Source organism: Protopterus annectens, chromosome 1.part2, assembly GCF_019279795.1.
Source record: "Protopterus annectens isolate FY-2018-M chromosome 1.part2, PAN1.0, whole genome shotgun sequence".
Classification (NCBI taxonomy): domain Eukaryota; kingdom Metazoa; phylum Chordata; order Ceratodontiformes; family Protopteridae; genus Protopterus; species Protopterus annectens.
This window is the reverse complement of record NC_056727.1, coordinates 914311742-914324687: the sequence shown is the minus strand read 5'-3', so window position 1 is coordinate 914324687 and position 12946 is coordinate 914311742. Positions and strand designations below refer to the sequence as shown.

At 43.6% G+C, this 12946-nt stretch overlaps 1 protein-coding gene across 1 annotated transcript in view; it reads right to left on the bottom strand.

The window, feature by feature from the left end:
• PARP1 (poly(ADP-ribose) polymerase 1) overlaps nt 1–12946 on the bottom strand; it is a 2301307-nt gene that overhangs the window by 419055 nt on the left and 1869306 nt on the right. The window contains exon 23 of the mRNA XM_044060208.1: nt 4763–4890. Within this exon, the coding sequence (XP_043916143.1) occupies nt 4763–4890 (128 nt within the window). The remainder of the gene's footprint in view (nt 1–4762; nt 4891–12946) is intronic.

Here is a 12946-nt window from a genome sequence, read left to right as displayed (position 1 = left end):
CCCAGGACTCCCTGTTAGGTGGGTGGACCATCTGGCTCTCCTCTGCAAGCTAATTTTTCATGGCAGCCGCCACCACCATAATGTCCACTTGGAAGACCCTTAGACCAGTGTGGGTTCTCTTCCGGGGGTGATAAAATTTTATCTGGTCTCTTTGGAATAGGCTCGACGGTGTCAGAATTCTTCCAAGCCCTTTGCACTACGAGCTGTATCAGCTCGTCTGCAGGTGGGGGTCACCCAAGAGGTAGAGGGTCGAGCACGGAAAGCCTGCAGAAAGACGGACTTCTTGGAGGAAGGGTTGGAGGGCTTCCAATCACCCCACTATTTTAAAGATTGCAAGGATATCTCCAAAGGAGACATCGTAAGGGGGTGACCGTGGGGACCCTTTCCCTTAATCGTAGTCCGTATACTAAGTGAGAGACTCCTCGAGGGAATCAATGTGCTTCCTCTTGCACAATTTCTTTCTAGGTCCTTATATGGGGGGGTTCTGTAGAGAACTCAGAAGAAGGGGTACCCTGCAATAGGGTCTCCTGAGAGTCTTGTGCTCGATGTCCCATAACTGTGGCTTGTGTCAGTTGCGGCTGAGAGGGAAGAGTCACTGGGTAGTCCAACGTCGACAGTTTGCCAGCAGTGGCAAGTGTCCTCTCCATCACCTGGCCCACCTGAAGAGGGATGGGAGCCTGGAACAGAGAATGACAACCTCAGAACCGGGGTCACATCCTGCTTCAGCAAACCAGTCCCCAGGAATGGAGTCTCAAGAGAAGCTGGAATTGCGAGAGCCCCCGGAACAGAGGACGGCGCCATAAAAAAAACAAATCGGAGCTGCTCCCGGAACCAAAGTCGCAGCCCAACTGTGATCCTGAGAAAGCCTTGATGCTGACTGAACAGAAGGCCAAAAAGATGCCTCAGAAACCACGGTGAGATCCACCAGTGGTACCGTAGTCAAGGGTACCAGAATGGATGCCGGCTCCAGGTTCTTCGATGTCTGCTCAGAGGTCAAAGGAGGAGAGTAAGCTGGAGTCCTTGGAGAAGTACCCCCAACTTCTAATGGGAGGGGGGTTTGGATGGAGTAGTAATCTCCCTGGCAGTAAGCATCTGATCAACAAGATGCACCAAGTCAAGTTCCGAAATGCTCCTGGTTGATCTAGTGGATATTCCAGAGGGGGAGTCGGGCCGCTCTAGGAATGGACTAAACTGTTGCCCCAGAAAAGGATTCACCTTCGGAGAATATCGGGTATGAGGCTCCAATGGCACCGAAGTCTCAGTGGAGGCTTGAGTAAGTGGAGTCAGTTTTTCTGGGCTAGAAAAGGCTGAAGACAGTGCCATGGTAGGTGCTGAAGTTAAATCAATGGATGGCACCAAGGGAGACAAAATTTGGAGATGCACTGTCCGTGCCGAAATGGTGATCGGTGCTGATGGCACAACTTTAGTAGGTGGCACCGTAGAAGGTATGGTAATAATTTTCAGTGCAGTAGTTGCTTTTAAATGTTTAGACTTTGGCTCCTCTGATTTTTCACTGGGTGAGGATGGAACCGAATGTGATCTCTTTTTATGGGATTTATTTAGAGGGGAGTGAATCCTCTGGTGCAGAGATAGTCTCTGACAATGGCATTATAAAAAGGCCTTTCAGAATAGGTTTGTTTCGTCTCTCATTAAGAGTTCTAGAACTGAACCCACCTAAATATCACAGGGAGGCTGGACAGATAAATGAGGTACATTCAGACAATACACACAAGATGCGTGCAAATCAGAATTCAGCATCTTGCGGCCGCACTGGTCGCATTGTTTGAAACCAAATGCTCCCTTTTTTTCTGACATAACTACAAAAAAGTAGGAGAGAGATATATATATATATTTTTTTTTAATAAAGGGACAAAAAGAGGAAGGATGGGTATACCAACAATAGTATTAGAGAAATTTACTACAAGAGTAAGGGAAAGGGGATATCAACAATGGCATAAGAAGAAATACCTCAAAAAGGTAATAAAGAGCAGTAAAGGGAGTAAAAAGGGCTTTCTAAGAAAGAGTGTAAACTAGTGACCAACAAGAAGGTTGAAAAGGATTTTCAGAAAAGGTTAGGAAAAAATGTATTTACCTTGGCTTAGTCGAGAGCTGGCTTGACGCAGCTTTTCGGCAATGCGGCAAACGAGATCCAAGGTAACTTGGAGAAGGGCACTATGGGTAAAGCTTTGCTTGAGAGTTTTTGGCTGGCGCGAGCTTGGTATAAGGCCAACTCAGTTCTGAGGACGGAACAGACACCCATCAGTACGGAATGAATGAAGATTAACATCAGATTTATTTATTTCTATATGAAAGTTAGGGATGACAGCTACATGTACTTTAACATTAGAAGAGCTAACTCCTTCACTGAAACTGAGGCTAAAAATTCCAGAACTTTAGATATAGGAGTAGATAAAGGATCTAATTTGTTTTTGTTGTACCGAAATTACGAATCTTTTTCATTTGCTTTTGTACAGTTCCCTAGTGGAAGCTTTGTGGGATGATAAAAGAATGTGACGGACCAGGGAGGAGAGCCTAGGCTGTCTAGCAATCAATGGAACCGGAGAAACCATGCAATCACAACTTTAAGCCTGGAATGTTTGGGTGAATCAAGTCCATCGAGTGAGATGAGGCCAAAGGAAGGGAAACCAGATTTGTTGAGGACAATAAGGAGCAACGAGGATTAGTGTGCTCTTCAACTGTGATGCTTTTTGTAGAAATTTGGGAATTAGGTGTAACTGGGTGGCAGGCATAAAGGAGACTGGCTGACCAGTCGAGAAGTACAGCACATCTCGGTGACTCTCCTGGTGGGGGGAATGAGGGCAAAGAACCTGGTGCACTTGCTGTTGAGAGGGGATGCAAAAGGTTGCAGCATGGTTGACCCCACAGATGGAAAATTTTCTCCACCTTCATGTTGAGAGACCACTCATAAGGCTTTTGAACAGACCTGCTCAACTTGTCTGGAATCAAACTGGACTTCCCCAGAATGTGTACTCTATCGATTGGATGAGATCGCTCATTGACATACTCTCAAAGCTTCTCCACACGGGGACGAAGATTTGTTTTCCCCTTGTTTGTAGATGTACCACAACGTGTTGTCTGCCTGAATCACAATAACCCCAATGAGGAGTGCGTCTTGGAAGGCCTTCAATGCTAGGAGGACAGCTCTCATTTCTAGGGCATTGATATACATGATTGGCCTCTTTGGGGGACTATGTGCCTTGAACTGAATTCCCCAGGACCCCCCCCAACCCAATCTGAAGGGCATCCATGGTCACTATCGCCTTGGGTTGGGGAAGAACAAAGGGGCATCCTTCGTGCCCTTGACTGAGATGTATCCACCACAGGAGATATTTTTTTGCAAGCCTGAGTTATTTTTATCTGAGTGGACAAGGAATGGTGAAGAATGGACCATTGAGTTGTCAATGTCCACTGAAGAATTCTCATATGGTACTTTGACAACGGCACTAGGATGACTGCTGTTGACACAGACCCTAAAGCTCGAAGGATTAAACAAATTGAAAGAGAAGAGTTTTGGATGATCTTTCTGACCTGGAACTGAACAGTTTGAACTCTTCACAAGGGGAGAAATGCTGTTTATGTGATTGTATTGAAAGGCACCAATGAATTCCAATGTCTGTGTTGGCTCCAGATGAAATTTTTTTGTAACTGATTGAAATGTCCAGATGGGAGCATAACTGGAGTACTTAATCCCAAACTTGGATCAGCTGATGTCTGGCTGGAGCAGTGATGAGCCAGTCATCTACATATGGAAACTCCAGGAATCCCTGTAGTCTCAAGTGAGCTGCCACTACTACCACACACCTGGTAAACACCCTGGGGGCTGTGGTGAGACCAAAGGGCAGACATCTGAATTGGTAATAACTGGTTCCCAGCCAGAAGCATAGGTATCTCATGGATCGCCTGTTTATCTTTATATAATAGAACGTGTCCTGAAGATCTATTGAGCACATCCAATCATCCTTGTGCAGAAAAGGCAGAATGGACTGAACAGTGACAATCCGGAAATTTGTGTATTGAACTGACTGACAATTTGTTGAGATCCAAAATTGGTCTCCAGTCCCCTGTTTTCTTTGGCACTAAACAGAACCTTGAATAAGTTCCGGACTCTTTCTGGTCTGGGGAGACCTCTTGGATGACTTTCTAGAGCTTGTTTATTTCTAGCGTGCTGTTTCCCTCTGACTGGGTGAAACATTAGTGACTTTCTTTGAAACCAACGGGGGTGGTTGGGAAAATGGTACAATACAATCTCTGGGAAAGATTTAGAAGTAAAGATAATTTTTAAGAATACAAAAGATTACATGGAAATACAAAAATACCAACAAAGACTCCAGGAGTACAAGAAATGCTATTAACTCAAGAGCAGAAGCAGTGACCATGTCTGTACTTTAAGGTGGCAAACGAGATCTGGGGTATGTTAGGGACTAGGGCATTATGGGAAAGAAAGGAGCTCAAGAGCTTTCAGTAACTCATGAGCTAGTAGAAGCGGCCAAGTTGGATCCAAGGAGTAGATCCGAACCCAAGACTTGAGGGACGAATGAAAACTGACATCAGATCTGATGATCCATTCACATTAAAAATGTCTAAAAAATGAGAAACAAAACTCATCACACAGCTGCAGAGCTAACAGCTATTTTAAAACAACCTCACAAGTAGAGAAGGAAGCATGTAATGTATCACACACAGCAAGTTTCTTAGTCTGATGCACGTGCTACCACTGTATCACTTGAGAAAGAATACTTACATATTTCCAAGAGCAACTTCTCCCAGTAAAATTAAACCATGTGGGTCTGCTTGAGATGTGTGACAGTAGTTTGCGCTCTTGGATACCATGTCTGCAAAGTATACACCTTTCCCAAACATGTAACCGGTCTGAAACATTGAAAAAAATTAAGTGATATTATTCCTAATTGGTCCACCTGTAAACTTACAATCAAAACCAGATTTGTTAAATTTCAGTAATGAAACTTCTGTAAGTTTGTCTAATAGACACTAACTTTGCAGTGAAACAGTTAACATTTTTAATGAAATTTCAACAAAATTCAGAAAACATGACCATGAGCAAAACTACAGGAACTACTTTTCTACTGTATTGCTTTATATGTTAACAATCTGGCAATAATGATTCAAAAGTGGTACAGGCAGACTGGTACCTTAGGATGATGTATTCCTCTCCCAAGACAGGCAACTGCTTATTCCAAGCCTGCTGACCAACAACTCCATCCACCAAAATCAAAGGCCGCTCCTAGGGAGGAGTCGGAACAGAGCTATTGAGCACCGAAGCTCTGAGAGGAAGCGACGACTTGGAAAACCTAGGAGTCGAAGTCAACCCTTTCAACCTAATGCTAACACTTTGGCTCAGAGATTCGTTGTGTTCCAACAGCATCAGATCTCATTCAATTATGTGCCTTGCACTGAGCGGTATTCTACCTTCACCAAGGATGAGCAAAAGATGACAGACTTCAACAATTGGCTCAGTTTCTGGTGTCTTTCTAGGAGGGATTCAATATTGTTTTCAGAATTCGAGGAAATGGTTAAACCATGTTGCATTGCAAAGGACGCCCTGCACCTGTCTCCCACAGGCTTCCAAATATTGGTTAAAATTTTAGCCACCCCCTTAGAGCCATTTTTAGGCAATATCAAATTGACAAACCTACCAATGTAGCAAATAAAACCCAAAGAAACCTAAAGGTGTTACTGCTCAGTGCTAGGAACCTATTCAAACTTCACATCCAAGAAACTCTCACTCTGGTGGTTATAGACATCTATGTTACCAAGACATGGTTTAAATACACAAAGTACTTTGTCAGAACAAAGCTAGAGTGCCTTCCACACATTTAGACTATTAGCTGCACAGACAGGGATAAAAGGTGGAGGAGTCTCAATCTATATTAGCAACAAGCATAACTCTATACTGGTTAAACAGGATGATGCCCTGGAATTTATCCATGTGCAAATCAACACAGATAAAGTCCCACACCATATCCTAGCAAGCTACAGGTCACATTCTATATCCCTAGAATCCCATAGCTTGTACCTAGACCTACTGCAGACACTCACCATTAAACCAAATACCCTGTTCACAGGAGACTAATTATCCTTGTATAAAGTGGGAAATGTACACTGCCCCATACTCTCAGGCACAATTATTCCTGGACTTTATTAACAAAAATACCCTTGACCGGATAATCCACACATCCACAAGAGGTTCAAATATACTGGAACTGGTATTCACCAATATGGCAGAGCGTTGCACCCCAAGTGTCATGTCCTCACTGGTGAGGTTGGACCTTAATGTTGTCTACTTTGAAATAAAAATCAGCTCAGTAACCCCAGCAAAACCCTCTAATGGTTAAGAAACTATCCTGAAGCAAATACATCCTATTAAGGGATACTCTGTCAAAATTCACTGCCCCTCCAAGCCCTGAGTTCCCAGCAACCTATGTGGAATTGTTCATGGAGACCCTGGACAGTCATGTAAATTGCTGTACAGAGGCTGCTTTATCTTCTAGAAGTAAGCCTACAACAAAACTCTAAAAACACTCCACACTGGTGGAATCCCAACGTTAATAGGATATATAACAAAAGGATAAAAAAGTAATTACTAAAAATCAGGAGGAACAACTCCCACAATGACTAGAACTCTCTAATTAAACTAAACAGGAAACTAAGAGTAATAATCAAGTTCAACAAGGTCAGTTACGACGTCAAGATAGCTCCACAGGCTAAAGACAAAGTACAGTTGTGTACACTTACCATAAATGTAGATGTTCGAGTGTATTCACTTGTTGCAGTCAATACATTTGGGTAATCTGCTGGCAGGTTGCCCTCACTCGGCCTGTTTAACAAAGTCTTGGGTCCTGCGTCAGTTGCTGTCCCTTCTTCCATGACGTCAGGTCGTCAGGGGTATAAAACATGCAGCAGACACCATTACATCAGTTTTTCTTTCTCCAGATGTCAGGTGACCCCAAAATGGGGAGCAAAATATGTATTTATACACACACACACATATATATATATATATATATCTATATATATATCTACGTGTGTGGGTGTGTGTGTGTGTGTGTGTGTGTGTGTGTGTGTGTATAATTTAAAACACAAAACATACACCTCCAAACAAAAGCAAATACACCAAAAAGGCTTTTAATCATAGTAAAAGAAAGGAGATGTATAGTAAGAGAAAAACAGGGGGCTGGAGGGTGGGTAACCAGGACTGCAACAGTGAATCCACTCAAACATCTACATTTATGGTAAGTGTGCACAACTGTACTATGTTCTTAGTGTTTCACTGTTGCAGTCATTACGTTTGGGTAGAATCCCAAAGCAATGGTTGGGAGGATGGATTTATACAGCATTAAGAGCAGCTATAAGGCCCTGCAGGACCGCAGTGGCAAAGCCAGCTCTGGATTTAGAGAAGAGAGGTAAATGGTAATGTTTGGTGAACATATGAACTGAGCTCCAGGTAGCAGCTTCTAGAATGTCTGCAGTAGGAACCCCTCTGAGAAAGGCTGCAGAAGTAGGTGCAGCCCTGGTGGAATGAGATCTGATCCCCTTGGGGATAGGTTTACCATGGTGGATATAGCAGAAATGAATACAATGGCTTATCCATTTGGAAATAGTCTGCTTTGAAATAGCCTTTCCCTCTGCCCCTGCGGCAAATGCCACCAGTAGTTGTTCAGATTTTCTTAGAGATTTTGTCCTGTACAAGTCGAATCTACGTTGTCTGTGTACATCCAATGAATGCAGAATCCGCTCACCCTTGTTCTGTGGATTGGGAAAGAAAGTTGGCAGATGAATGGTTTAAGAGCCACACTGGATACCACTTTAGGCATAAAGGATGGATTGGTCCCGAGAGCCACCCTGTCTGGATGAAAAATAATGAAAGGCTCCACTGCCATAAGAGCCTGTAATTCTGAAATCCTTCTAGCTGAAGTGACTGCTAAAAGGACAGCTGTTTTCCAAGAGAGAAATTTTAGGTCCACAGTAGCAGCTGGATCAAAAGGAGGTAGAGTGAGTTTTTCCAAAACAAAATTGAGGTCCCATGCAGGAGTTGGTGCTCTCCTGGGAGGTCTTAAATTTTTGGCCCATCTGAGATACTTGGAACAAAAGCACCAGTTTCAAACGTGAAACACCTTTCCAACGTCAAAAAAAAAAAAAACACACTTAAATTTGTGAACACGGGTTTATTTAGCGTTTTCGTCAGTTTATAACAGACATCAGAATACTTCATCTCAAAAATCCACTCATTTAAATTATTCCAAGTTTGTGTTTGGTTCCAAGTTCCCTCTGAGATACTGCTTTAGCAGAGGATGAGAGAACAGGGGAGGTTCGGTGTTGTAATGAGCTGAAATGGAAGAGGCATGGATTTTTATGGAAGAAAAAGATATGTCCTTGTGAAGCATCTCGGTTAAGTATTGCAGAATCTGAGGAATATTGGGCATTACTGTGCTTATTCCTTGTGACTGGTTCCAGGCACAGAATCTTTTCCATTTGCCAGCATAAGATTTTCTAGTACTAGGCCTTCTGGCCTCCAAAATGACATCCATCACAGGTTTGCTGAGAGATGTCAAGGGTGAAATTAGTTGATTAGCCACGCTGCAAGATTCAAAGTTTGGAGCTGAGTGTGCAGAATTTGTTAGCTCTGCTGAGACAGTAGGTAAGGTGTCTGTGGCAGGTGCCACGGAGGACGGTGTGACATATTGCGCAGGAGTGGGTACCAGTGTTGGCGAGGCCAGTCTGGAGCAATCAGAATCATTTTTGGTTTGTCCTGTCTGATTTTTAATAGGACTTTGGAGAGCAGAGGCAGAGGGGGAAAAGCATAGACTGATAGGTTTTTCCAGTTGAATGATAGAGCATCCAGTTTCCAAGTTTTTTTTTGTGATGAATTCTTGTGCAGAATTTGTCCAACTGATAGTTCTGGGGTGAGGCAAAAAGATCTATGTCTGGGCTCCCCCATTTGCGTGTCAACCTGTTGAAAACTTGTGGTTCCAGTTTCCACTCATGTGGGTTCATAAGATTTCTGCTTAGTTTGTCTGCCAAAGTATTTAGCTTTCCTGGCAGGAATTGATCTTGTAGATGTATTTGATAAGTTAAGGCCATGTTCCACAATGCCAAGGCTAGTCTGCAAAGGGGATAGGAATGTGTACCCCACTGCTTGTTTATGTACCACATGACTGTGGTGTTGTCTGTCTTTATCAGTAGTTGTCCTGGATGAAGGTAGTCCTTGAAGGCTGTCAGAGCATTCTGTACAGCTATAATCTCTTTCTGATTGATATGTAGGTGCATTTGACTTGGGCTCCATTTGCCCTGAATGCATTTCCCTGCCAGATGAGCCCCCCAAGCAAAGTCTGATGCATCTGTAGTCAGGGTGGCAGGGAATGGAGTGGATGACAGGCCCTTGTTTTGGTGGCAGGCTTCTGCCCACCACAGGAACTCTAGTTGCAGGCAAGGTATAATAGGAATCGTCTCCAGGCTGTGACAATGTTGACTCCATAAACTTTTTAAGTACCACTGAAGTTTCCTCATATGCAGTCTTGTATATGGAATTAGAAGAATGCAGGAGGCCATGAACCCCAAGGCCTGCAGAATTTGCCTTGCAGATAGCCTGGGTTTTGGGGCCACCTGTTTGAAGTAAGTCATCAATTGAATTTGTTTTTCTGGCGCAAGGTAAGTCATCTGGGGAGTTGTATTCAAGCTTGCTCCCAGGAATGTAATCTTTTGAGAGGGTACCAGTTGTGATTTATTTTCGTTTATGGTGTACCCTAGACAAGTTAGGACCCTTTTTACAAAAGCCAGATGATGTAGAAGAATGTCCTTTTTTCTGCCTGAATTAGACAATCATCCAGGTATGGATATATTTGAATATTTCTTTGCCTGCAAAATGCGATTACTGGAGCCAGGCACTTTGTGAAGACCCTGGGCGCAGTAGATAGGCCAAAGGGCAGTGCAGAGAACTGGTAATGCAAAGTAGCCTGCTTTGAAGTGGAGGTATCTTCTGCAGGATTCCCTGATTGGGATATGCAGGTAAGCCTCTCAAGTCTAGAGTGACCAACCAGGCATCTTTGCCTAGCAAAGGTAGTAGCTGCTGAAGAGTCAGCATCTTGAATTTTGGAATGCCAGAAATGTATTTAGAATGGATAAATCTGGAATTGGACACCATGATTTGTCTTTTCTGGCTACCAGGAAAAGTCTTGAATAGAAACCTTGTCCCTTTTCCTCGTCTGGTACTGGCTGAACAGCAACCATATTCATGAGGGACAGAACTTGTTTCTGGGCCTCTGCCCACTGATTTGGATGCAGATCTGGCCATCCGTTTGGGATTAGCAACATGTGGAAATGAAATCTGTATCCCTGGGATACTATATTTAAAACCCATTTGTCCTGAGTAAACAGTTGCCTATTTCGTGTATGAAGTGCCAGTTTTCCCCCCAAAGGGGCGGCCAAACGTTAAGTGCTTGGTGGTTGTAGAGGAAAGTCATTGAGACTGTTTACCATAGGGAGGTGTCTTGTTGCTTCCAGATTTGGTGTTGGAGACACCCCACTGTTTTGTTCTAAAAGTTCCTTGTGACTGAAACCTGGAGCCTTTGGAATGTCTGGATTTGACTTGAGCGGCTCTCGAGGGAACTGGAAAGGACCAGTTCTTAGTAGGCCAGTGCCTACTAAATCTGGGTGGCTGCACTTGTAAGAAATCTTTCATAGTTTGCATAGATTTATAGCTTTATCTTCCATCTTTTTTAAAACTTCTTCAGCCTTATTACCAAAGAGACTGACCTGTTGTAAAGGAGCATCCAACAATTTTGCTTTAACATGGTCAGGCAGATTTTGCTCTGAGACAAGCATGCCTCATCACAGCTCCAGTAACAGCAGCCCTGCAAGAGTCCTCCAAAGAAACAAAACCACACTGCAAAGTATGTTTTCTAACTTGTTCAGCTGAATGTAATAAATCTTGCAACTCTATTTTCCTCACAGTCAGAGATCAACATCATTTTCTGTTTAAGTAGTCCCATGACATGCTGTTGATATTTAAGCATATAAAAATGACAGTTTAAAGCCCTGATTGCCAAGGTTGCAGATGTGTAAACCTTCTTACCCCATATATCCAGTGCCCTGGAATCATCAGGAGGAGTAGGATTTTTAGCAGTGGAGGCCTTAACGCCCTTGGGACCCTGAGAAATGGTTTCAGTATCAGCAGTAGGGTTTTTGAAAAGGAATTTGTGGGAGTCAGGAACCCTGTAGTATCCGTCTGGCTTACTAGGAGCCAGAGGCAGAGAATCAGGAGTCATACTAGATTCTGAAAAAACAAACAATGTCTAGAAAAGGAGGTATAGCCAAAGGCCTATGCTGAGGAAGAAGAAGAAAATCCCTAAAGTCTCATTTTAGATTCAGAGAAATCCTGACTTTCCCAGTGGAATTGTTCCCTTAAGGTATGTAAAGTTTCTCCAAGAGAGAAATCCTCAGGGGGAGAAGCAGGAGGGATGGAATCTTCTGCATCAGAGCCCTCATAAAGAGGCATAGATAAATCCTGCTCAGAGGAAGAATCAGAAGAAATAGAAACCTGATCTGAAAATTCATAATCAGTGCCTTGCCTAGGCCTCTTAGCAGGAGGGGGATGGTTATCCTGATCAAGGCAATTAAATCTTCAGCCATTTTGATAATTTATTTTTTAGGCATTGGGGCCTGCACACGTGACCCAAGCGTGGGTTTTTTAGACACAGAAGTAGATTTTGGCCTTAGTTTTGAAGATGGCATCTGTTTCATATACAAACCTTTAGGCCTGAAAACACCCTCAGAAGCCAGTGCCTGCACAGCGGCTCCGGACCCATCTAAAGTAGAGACATCCGCGGGTTCAATACTTAAAGCATCTCGCGGCATAATGGACTCCGAATGGGTCTCAGTAGAGGCCTGTGAATCAAAAGTAGCAGGTATCAAGGGCTGCGAAAGTGCCTCACTGAGTACCGGCGAACTAGCGACTGGCTTAGGAGAAGCGTCGTTGTCAGTTTTGGACCTCGATGGTTTGTCTCTGTCCTTTTCTTTGCGTTTTTTAGGAATTCCGGTAGTCGGATTGCTAACAGACGTCATTTCTGGATAGTTAAATCGTGAACCAAAATATTTAGAAGCAAAAATATACCGACGTTTAATAGTGCGTTGATTAAATCTAGCACAAAACCGACAGCAAAGTACATTAAGATCAGGGCCTAGGCAAGGAATACAGCACAAATGAAAATCCTTATGAGGTACTTGCTTCCCACAAGTAATGCAATTATTAACTTTTACTGACATTGGTAAGGAGCAAGAAAAAGTTTCCCCAGCGAGGTACTTCGCTTTTAGTTGAAGACTTCGGTTCTGAAACTCTAAAATGAAAATTTCAGAGGTCGGCCGACCGTCACTTGCGAACTGCTTCTGCTTCGGGCACCGCGTGGCAAGAAAGACTTAAGTAATGGCATCTGCTGCATGCTTTATACCCCTGATGACCCGACGTCATGGAAGAAGGGACAGCAACTGACGCAGGACCCAAGACTTTGTTAATCAGGCTGACTGAGGGCAACCTGCCAGCAGATTACCCAAATGTAATGACTGCAACAGTGAAACACAAAGAACATCCAACAAGGCCTTCTACAGTAAGTTCGAAACCTGAAAGGCAACACACATCAATGTGCCAAACTAGTGGCCAGTGGAGCCATCTTCACAGAGCAGAGTGACACAGGGAATCTGCTGGCTGACAAATTCAAGCCAAACTTCACCCCCCTCCCTGCCCACTCCCTATAAAATACCAAATACCTACTAGCTTAACCCCCCCCCCCCCCGAGCTATTAACAGGGAGCATGTCTTGGTGACACTCACTAAGGCCAAAAACACACCCTCAGTGGGCCATGACAATTTCCTAGGATGCTTCCTAAATAGCTTGAAACATGACCTAACAGGACCT